We start from the raw sequence: 10,466 nt of genomic DNA, 5'->3' as shown, positions 1-10,466 counted from the left end.
ACGAAACGTAGCTATTGTTTTATTTAGAAATTGACATTTCTAGAGATGTTACCTTTGACTTAAATATGTCACAAAAGTTCCTATAATAGTTTAATAGTTTAACGATAAATTGATATAAGTAGTTTCTTGTAAAAAATATAATAATTATTAGCTAAAATATGATTCCTATGTATGTATTATCTCAGAAGTAGAAGTAATTTAAGAAAGTCAACATATAGCTATAACTTATTTCTTAATGGATCTAAAACAACATAGAGATGAAAATAAGTATTTTCACAAGCTTTAGTAAGCTTATCAATTAAGTATGAAAATAAAATACAACGACAGATATGGCAAAAAAGAATATGTAGTTGATTAGAAGAAGCATTAATTTTTCTCGCGATTTTTATGGCAGTAGATAATAAAATAATAATGTAATGTAAAATTACCAAGACTTGGTTATCCTGGTAAATAAGAGATCCTGGTAATTTTGTATATTTATTTAATTAAATATAATTTAAAACAGTCTTAAAATTTATTGATATTCATATCTATACCTATAAATTGTAATACATACATTATTAAATAACATGGGCATGTTCATGCATCTTTACGTTTTATCAAGTTGCATTAAATTACGTTATTTTGAAGTTATTTTTAGAAATACTTGAAAAAAACCGTTATCTAAAACGATTCGCTACTCTACTTTTCGTGTTCCAATTTACTAAAAACAAATTTGGGTTTTGTAACATTTAAATGTTCCATCTCTTTTGACGTTTACGTTATTTCTCCGAGTGGAAAAGAAATGCAAACAACATCCGAATCACAATTTTGGTCAATAACTGGAACGCGCATTACATCTGATTCTATTTGTAGCAGTTACATTATTTTCGTTTATCTGTGCCGTGTGACTTCAATCAACGGCAGTGTCGCGGACAAACGTCATTTACTTTGTTATCTTTTGATCCAATTTATCTGACAACAATAAAATTTCCAGATGGTTTATTAATTCGTATGGACAAGATCAGTCAAATAAGTTTCTTGTGAAGTGTCAGTGTATTTTGTGGATTTGTGGGATACTCATTATGTAAATACTTTCTCTTTTATCGCCTGACTGCTTGTTGCGAAATCAAAAATGAATTTTTATACAAGCATAGTGTCGAACAGCAGTTCAAACGGTACGGATGATGAAGGGTGTATGTTGGTGAACACCACGCAAAATGTGATTATAACAGGTGCGTACAACGGCATTCCTCAGACTTTAATATTGAACTTGGTGTCGTGGACATGTCTCATTGCGTTGTTCACCGTGCTCCGACGGACGGCGTGGAACTATGGCCGAATGGCGCTCGTTCAGCGCACGAAGAGCCGATGGACCAATCTATTTTACCGCGGAGGTGATGGCGACGCTCTAGTAAACAGAAGACGAAGTGCAGACGAGACCCTTAATATTGATGAAGGGTTCTTTACATGGCTGCCAGCAGTGTTCCGCCTAACTCGCGAGCAGGTTCTTGCCAAGTGCGGCCCCGACGCTGTCCACTACCTCTCCTTCCAAAGACATGCAATAACGTTGATGTTCATTGTGACCCTTGTGTCTATTGGGCTGATCCTGCCAATAAACTTCCAAGGCACTAATCTAAATGTAGACTCCAGTACTTTCAGTAGAACCACTTTGTCGAACTTGCCAGGAAGATCAAACTGGTTATGGGTACATACTCTAGTGAGCATCTCCTTCCTTCCAATATCTGTCCTGATCATGAGGAGGTGTACTGGACGTAAACCTGTGCCAACATCTATGACTGGCACAATTATGATAACAAACATATCAAAAGCCGATAGAAATGAATCCACAATAAGAGCTTATTTTACCAACAACTTCCCTAACATTCAAATAGTAGATCTCAGACTCGCCTACAACATCAATATGTTAAATGAAGTACAAGAAAAGAAAGATATGGTCACAGAAGCACTAATATACACTGACTCTTACTTCAAGAAAACTGGGAAGCGCATTACTGTGAAGCCTACATGGTGTGGTCCAGAACTTGATGCACTGGAGTTCTACACCAATGAAGAGAAGCGACTCAAAGATGAAGCAAAACGATGCAGAGCCATGGTCCTGAATGACCCTCTTGGTATTGCCTTTTTAACTTTACCATCCTACCAGCTTGCTGAACATGTAATCAATAATTTTAATTTGCATTATGGCTGGGTTTTGTCTCATGCAACAAACCCCTCTGACATAATTTGGGAAAACCTAAGTGTACAACCTGGTGTGTGGTACCTGAAAGCTATTGTAGTCAATTTCTTCTTATTTATTGTGTTATTCTTTTTGACAACCCCTGCAATTATTGTCAATCTATTCAATACAATGGTAGCAAAACCTGATACTCTAGGAAAAATTAGCACTGTAATTTTCGAGTTCCTCCCCACCCTGCTTCTGTGGACGATGGCTGCTGTGATGCCAGCTATTGTTGCATTCTCTGACAAATTTCTTTCTCATTGGACTAAGTCACAACAGAATTACTCCATCATGACTAAAACTGTTTCATTCTTATTGTTAATGACCCTGATCCTGCCCTCATTGGGTCTTGCCAGTGCTGAAGCATTTGTCAGGTGGACGATACACCACGAAACTGACCCGATGCGTTGGGATTGCGTATTTTTGCCCGATAAAGGCGCATTCTTTGTTAATTACGTCATTACTTCGGGTTTTATCGGAACTGCGCTGGAACTGATCCGGTTTCCGGAACTGTTTCTCTATGTATGGTATTTACTACAATCTAAATCCAAGGCAGAAAAAAGCTACGTAAAGCGAGCCATTCTTTACGAGTTTCCATTCGGAGTTCACTACGCTTGGAGCATAGCGATTTTCTCAATTACGATGGTTTATAGCCTCGCGTGTCCGTTGATTGCACCGTTTGGCTTATTATACATGATGTTTAAACACGTCGGTGATAAACATAATCTGTTTTTCGCCTACGGTCCGTGCGACATGAGTGGCGTCGGCGGTGGGAGGATCCACGCCACAGCTGTCAGACTTATTCGAGTTTCGGTTCTCTTACTTCTCGTGAACATGGCTGCTTGGGCTGGTTTAAGAGCAGGTTTCGAAGCTAGAACTATAATTTTGATAATGGCATCGATTGTTGCTTTTGGAACATTTTTGTTACTCAGTCCATTCCCGAGCTGCACGCCCCCTGCCCCGCTGCAGGAAGAGCCCAGTATCAGGTTCCCAGAGTACATAGCACCTGCGTTGACAAAACCCATTGATTCTCCCCCTAGTACCGCAGCGACGACCCCGGATTATGGGGCTTCGTCACCTGTAACGACGCATTCTTATAGTCCCGACCCAATTAATATATAATTTGAAAATTAGTGAATTTCTTTTATCAAGTAATTTTTGCCTTAACTTGCGATCCGCTCATATCAGTGACAAATGAAATACATGAACGGGTGAATTGGCGATTGAGAATGGAGCATTAGACTTTTAAAACAATGTAAATAACCAATGCAATATTTTTATATATATACAATTATACATATACGAAGTAATTGTAGGGGTAGTCGACTGAAATCTTATGTTCGGATCTTTCTTTTAGTGTACACGATTGTTTTGTAAACTAAAATTAGTCGTTTGACCCAAGAACAATTACGATTAATAATTATGTATATTATTTTACAGCTTTACACGAAGCACTTAATGTTTTTTTACTTTGTTGTGTGCGTTGAACTTGGATCACGCTGCTACAAGCACTGTATTGTTACTAGGTTTAGAGATTAATTAGATTAGAGTATTAATGGATAAATATAGATCTATAAGGACCATTTTGGTTCAAAGAGTAATCGATACGCCTAGAATGAAAACGTAATTGTATTTTGCGCCTTAGACTTGTCATAATCCATTGAAGTCTTAGATCTTTTTCAGCCTATGCCTAAGACAGCAGTCCAGAACATAAGATATCAGAATACTTGATTTTGTGATTGTTTTATGGCTGTCATTTTTATATTTCCTTATTCCTAGTAACTTATTAGACGATAATAATTATGCTTTATTTTTTGTACATAATGTAACGAGATCTTTCGTGTTATATTTAGGTAAATAACATCATCGGTATATCAAATAAACGCTGGAATATGTATATTTGTTATTTTCCTTTAACCGAATTGCTTATTGCGAAACATATAGTTAAGCTGTATTTCATTATATTTAATCAAAATATAAATTATATGGTAATTGGAATTGCTTAGTATTGCTGCTACTCATCTCGGCGAATGCACTAGTGCACTAAGCGTTAATCTTCATTTCCGCATTTAATGCTTCTAATTGGATTGGCATGCGGAACTTCGATTCATCCTCAAGAGATTTGCTCTCTTTTTAGAACAATATTTTGAAAGAAACGTATTTTGCAGGATGAAAACTAAGTTGGTTTTACAAAACAGTGAAAATTTTGCCTAAAAAATCTTCATGCCAAAAAAAGTAGCGTTATTATTTAATCGGAAGAACACACCATGACAAATTACAATTAACTTTTCACATACCAAAAGTTGTATATTCAGTCATAGCTACTACTTACTACTAGTACTATTTCATATGTATCTGTTTGTTCAAAGTTTCTTGCAAATTAACAATTTCACGACGTGTTACTAATTAAATTCAGGCCAGAGCAACCTTCTAGTCGGTCATTTACTTCGCATGTCGCATGCTTGCTCTAAAAAGTATCGCGAAGTAATAGAAGCAAGCAGTTATTACATCGCACCAAGCACCGATTATGATTTGAACCGGTCCGTTCCATTCCATCGGCATCTGTAATGTGATACAAGTTGATTCAACGCAGACGGACGCAAACAACCACATTCGGTGTGTCAAGGTTTCTTGGTCAGATCTTGTTCAAAGGTGTTTTACATAACTATCGGCTGTTCGTATCTTAGAAGCCTCAATTAATGCTGCTCTCAATTTCTTGAAGATGCTTTCATATTAATATAAGATTGTGTAATTTGCAAGTAGTCCTAATACATTGTCTTCCGTTAGTCAGATGAAAACATTGTTCTGAGATATGTCTAACATAGCGCATTATGATTGTGCGTGACACTCGAGTCCAAATAAGTTAGTCATACCAAGTGCACGTGAAACATATTACGCATACTAATTAGATGTGTAGAAACCTTGCATAACACATTAACGATACATTGAAAACCATCCTCATTCATTCGTTAGCTACTGTTATCGTTAATGATCCAAATCACTTAAAACATTTGGACGTAACATTCAGGTCAGCTTGTTATAAATATCTTGAAACACTTGTATTCGCACGCATTGCTCGCTAGACATGAATTAATTGACGGTATAAAGCATAACCAGCTCCCATTTTCTGAAAGCAAAACAGTGTATCGGCTTATCGTATCGTAAACGTGTATTGTAATGGGCTATTTAGCTGTGAACTGTGAACCTGCGAATGTTTTCACATTGCTTTGAGAAGTAGATGACTCTATTCATAGACGACACGCGTTGTAATGGCATGAGTTTACTAAGGCAAATACGATACATCCGTAAATCAATATGGCTTCCTGAATGACGTCACTAAGAAAACTAGTAGGTAGTTAGGTGCCTACTACAAGAATTGTTTTTGTTTTGTTTATAAATTAACTGGAAATATTTATTTTGTTAGAAAATTAATATTCAAGTCAAGTATAATAAATAACATAAAAGAAAATCACCAACCAATCAGAATTGATTCGTCACGTCACCATGATATTTTTTCTCTCTCGCCCTGTTATTACTAAACTAACTATGGTTTAACTTTATACTGAATTAATGTGACTTAGTTTGCTATTTATGTTTTCCACAGACACAATGAATAGTTAGAAATCACGCCTTTTGAAAAAGCCATTGACTGAAAAATGAATTCAGTAGCCAGTGGCTAACAGATCGGCTTAGACAGTTCAGCATAACATAAAATATCGATCTGTGAAGTCGTGAACTCGTGACCCTTACAATCAGACAGGTAACCTATTTTACACAAAGGTATCATAGTGGATCTGTAACCACCTAAAAATTACTTTAAAATTTATCTGCACGTTAAAATAATGACCTGTGGTTAGTTAGGATGTTAATGATTTATAATGCAAAGCGATAGTGCGATATCTATTCGCAGGACATGACATCATCCAATGTGTTTTTCTCTGATCAACAATTTGATTATATTTATATCCTAGTTTGTTTTACACGTCATTTATAGTATGGGTAGACATTTCTGTAGCTTTACGTGATTTTACTAGCCAACGGAAATCTTTCCCAAAGAAATTCTGTGTCATTTGAAAACGTGATTGCTTAATTTATGCTCTTTATTGACATTGAAGAAACGAGTTTGTTTTGATGGTTTTTGTTTTCATATTAAACTAAACTTGTTTCAAAGTTAAGCTCGTCTGGGATGTTGAAATCACATTCCGAGTTGTTGAAATATAACTATTCCGGATAATTTCTTCGAAAATGTATTGGGGAAACTGTCTAAAAATGGCATAACCTTCACAGTGTTAGTAGGTACGCTTGGTCTCTTGGCTTAGTGTGCATTGTGTTTGTGTTTTCATTACGCAGTCCAGAGCCAATAAAATCAGGTCATTGAACGTAAGATCAGTGAATGTTTCATGAAAACTGTAGATGAGAAAATAATAATGCACCATATTGAGACAAAATACCTACATATTGTTACACAACAAACATTTCAACAGAAAAGGGATTTTCAATATGATTACCGATGTGTTTTTATCGGACTACTCAATTAGTCAATTATAAATAATACTTATCCACGTCACACAATCGAAATGATATGGTTACATTTACATTTTATCTTTATTGGCACGTTTATGGTCACGCCAAAATAATTACATCGCTACCAAAACAGTTGAGCAAACTTACATGTTTGGTGAGGGTGAGACATGAGTTGGTACACAAGAATTTGACCAATTTGTGCTTCGAAAATGGAAAATAAAAGCCGTTTCATTCCCCTCGTGTCGTGGTCTGCCCTCACTTAACGAAATCAAGCACTGACCTCCGTTGTATGATTCATCAACCAACATAATCTTTTATTCCATAGCGTCCATATTTTTAGCCTTTGAAGTGTTAATCTATGCGGTCAACTACTAATATTTTCGAATCTACGTGATAAAATAAACGACAACTTTACACGCCAATATATAATTTATCAAGGTACCTATGTATTTGTTGGCATTGGTGATAAGAGGTGGGCAAATTGGCTTTTCCTTTATTAGAGACACTTAATACTTACATGCAATGTTTTTACGTCACAAATATTACTTTGGACAATTGCTAAGTAGCTGATATTATAGCAAACTAGATTTGTATTTCCATTATCATGAATTCTGGTGATAGATACGCGTGGTCCACAAATGGATTTTATCTGAAGTAAAACGTCACAGAAGTAGAAATATTCTGATTATACCATGGACGTGAGGTCATCCATTCAGTCATCGACAAGTTCCTATCCATGTGCGTCACACTTGCGTCTCTTTTGCCCTTGCTTGAGTTCTTTGACTCAATAGAAAATGCCAGCTTTTCTTTGATGACGCTCTTTACATTTTGTGGGCTGAACCGTGATTGATGGTAAAGTCATTTTCAACAGAATTGTGAGTTCAGTTTCAGTCCAAGAACTACGTTTCAAGAAACCGTTGAAGCAACCTCCGAATGGCTAGACTCTTATCAGACAGTTCATTGACTTAGGATACCGACGTAAACACAACATTACAGAGTTTTCTCTTTATTTTTCTAATGATCTTTCCAAATCAATTTATGAATATTTTTTCAATTCATGTTTCGTTGGGGATATAAATTAATCAAATTAGGTTTCATTATTAGTGCTACTAAAACTTAGTGTTTCAACACGCTACTATAATTAAATCAGTCTATTTACAAAAAACATGCAAAACCAAATGATTTACTGTTTGTGTTCCAATGGTGACTAATTATGTACCTAAGCGATATTTTGATATTTCGCAGAATAGAAGTTGTTTTCCTGTCGAGTGGGGATACAAATAAAACAAAATATCAATTCATATAGGTAATAATACAGTTTCTACTATAATAGAGCAATACGTTCTGCTTATAATATCGTGATGCATAAGTTAAATGGCATGTCTTTTCTATAATACATGCAATTCCTATGTACAGCATAACTACTATACATGACAAATAAACACGGACGAGTTATGTATTGAAATCGTTTATACCAAATAGATAAAATGTCCGCGTTTAATAACAAATAATAATTAGTCCACAATGTTGTAAGTGGGTTTTGTAAATAACACTCGTTTTTAATCATTAATGTGTTATTAATTGATTCGTCTTGAGTTTTTTTAATGTTTAACATTATTATTTCTTTTTTCTTATTTATTTTGTTGGTTTGTTAATAGAAACGGCTTGTAGATTTTAATGCACTGTATTGATTGTATATAGGTGATATGGTAAAATACTGGTAGGCGTGTGATACGTGACTCACGCTGAAAGTATTAACAGTTGCATATAAAAGTAATTTGTAAATCCTTCAGGTATTTTTTGGGTAATACTTAATCGATTAAGTAGATTTTCGTTAAATTCGTCGGTTTTATTTTTCCTTTGTACGTCTTCCTCCGGATACGGGATATTGCCAAAATATCTTCCTTCTATTCAAGTGATTAGAATACCAAGTCGCCAGACAGATGACATTGACATTTTCCTTGCGCTTGCGCTTTCGAAAGGTTATTAGTTATTTGTTTGTTTTATATTTACATCTTGTAAGATATGATAAAAATCTTTATTAACCTGCCTGCCTTATCATAATCTGTTGAGATAACCATCCGAATTCCAAATGTGTGTAAACAACAATGTATTTGCACCTTTGTTGTACATATTAAAGCTTCATTTGTCAAATCAATTGTATTGATCTTACAAACGTTGCAACTGTGTCTTATCGCATTGGAATTTGTATTTGTTTATGATAATTGTACCCATTTGTGGCTATTAAATATTGTATGGAAAATACTGACGAAGAGACCTAAATCTAAGTGTTTAGTTTACCTAAATACCTTAGCTTCACATGTGAACTTTATCTATTGTATAGAACACGGCTCTTGTTTGTAAATCACTGCGTATTATAAGTATTGTCATTTATATTAAGCTTTTAATTATTTTAACTTAATACTTATATAGATAAATAATATAATATTGTTTTATACTACTGTGTTTCATTTGATTGTCAGCCTAAGTACCTAATTAGAAAGGTGTGATTTATCCTTGAGTATAAGTTAATTTAGTCAGTCCGTTTATAGTCTGTCTCTTTGGTTTTTCCGACTAGACTATCAACGTAAACAGTTTATGCTCTGAAAACAAATAAAAAAGGTTCCAAAAATAAATACACATAAAGCAGAAATAAAACAAATGATCTCTCGTGACGTAATATTCACTCCCTGTCTTCGGGTACAAATGGCTCCTAAGTTCCCTACCCTTAATGAAAAAATATTGTCTGATGTATTAACTATAAAGCCACAGTCTGAATATTTTTTGTGTATCCTCATAAAATTCTTTGCAGTTCTGTATTGTCCTTGGGTGAGGCGGGAGGGAGAGTCAGACTCTTACTGACTAAAAACTACCCCGTTCTTTCTTCTGCTTTGAGTCGGAGAACTTGTTACGTTGTCCGCAGTTTCGGGTGTTCTACATTGCCCTTCAAAGCCAATCATAATAGAGAAGACGTCACGTAACTTGGCTTTAAATTAAAAGGAACCGAGCACCATGTAAGATGGTTATCATTGAGTAATCAACGAAATTAATTGTGGCCAACGACGTCGAGTTGATAGGAGCGATAGTATTTAAGCTACACGTGACATATATGAACATAGGTACTTATTGGGTATATTGGAAAGTGGGTGCGACGTAGCAATAAGTAGATAAAAAGGTCGGCAAACGATCTGAAGGTAAGCAATGGCCGCCACCCATGGACGCCCGAAACATCAAAGGCGTTACAAGTGCGTTGCCGGCCGTTAGAAGTTTTAGAGTTGTTGGGGAATCGGGTATTGCAAACTTTAGGGAGGGGAGCAATTGAGCCTCCGTTAATTTCACTTGTGAGTGAAACAACGCCTACGTTGCACACAACGCAAGCGTTGTTTCACGTCGATTTTCTATGAGGCCGTGTATCACTCCGGTCGAGCCGGTCCATTCGTACCATAGCATGGCTCGCACAATTAAAGTAAGTGTATTAATATTAATATAATCAAGACTTTCAACCGACTAAAATAATACTGAAAACAAATGATTTATTCACTTACACTGTTGGTGAAATTGCTATCTAAATGAGTCAAGCTTCGTGACTTTGAAATCGTGGTAGATATTCTATTATACTACCTTCTTTGTGTAGCAGATAATAAGCTATGAAGGTGTGTAAAGATATAGTAAGTATATAACATACTAATATTATGATAGCGAACAAGACTGTCGATGAAGA

The 10,466-nt window shown here is 35.4% G+C and overlaps 1 protein-coding gene across 1 annotated transcript; it reads left to right on the top strand.

Moving 5' to 3' along the window:
- Positions 1-872: 872 nt before the first annotated feature.
- LOC118269598 (CSC1-like protein 2) lies at positions 873-9,203 on the top strand. The gene has a single exon (XM_035584782.2). The coding sequence runs from the start codon at positions 1,115-1,117 to the stop codon at positions 3,341-3,343; it is 2,229 nt and encodes a 742-aa protein (XP_035440675.1). The 5' UTR covers positions 873-1,114; the 3' UTR covers positions 3,344-9,203.
- The last annotated feature ends 1,263 nt before the right edge of the window (positions 9,204-10,466 follow it).

This window comes from Spodoptera frugiperda, chromosome 15 (assembly GCF_023101765.2).
Source record: "Spodoptera frugiperda isolate SF20-4 chromosome 15, AGI-APGP_CSIRO_Sfru_2.0, whole genome shotgun sequence".
Lineage (NCBI taxonomy): Eukaryota > Metazoa > Arthropoda > Insecta > Lepidoptera > Noctuidae > Spodoptera > Spodoptera frugiperda.
The sequence above is the reverse complement of the archived record's forward strand: the minus strand, read 5'-3'. Positions and strand labels throughout refer to the sequence as shown.

Bases quoted from the DNA above. Each gene is read 5' to 3' on its own strand.
- LOC118269598 (XM_035584782.2), top strand. From the start codon at position 1,115: ATGAATTTTTATACAAGCATAGTGTCGAACAGCAGTTCAAACGGTACG.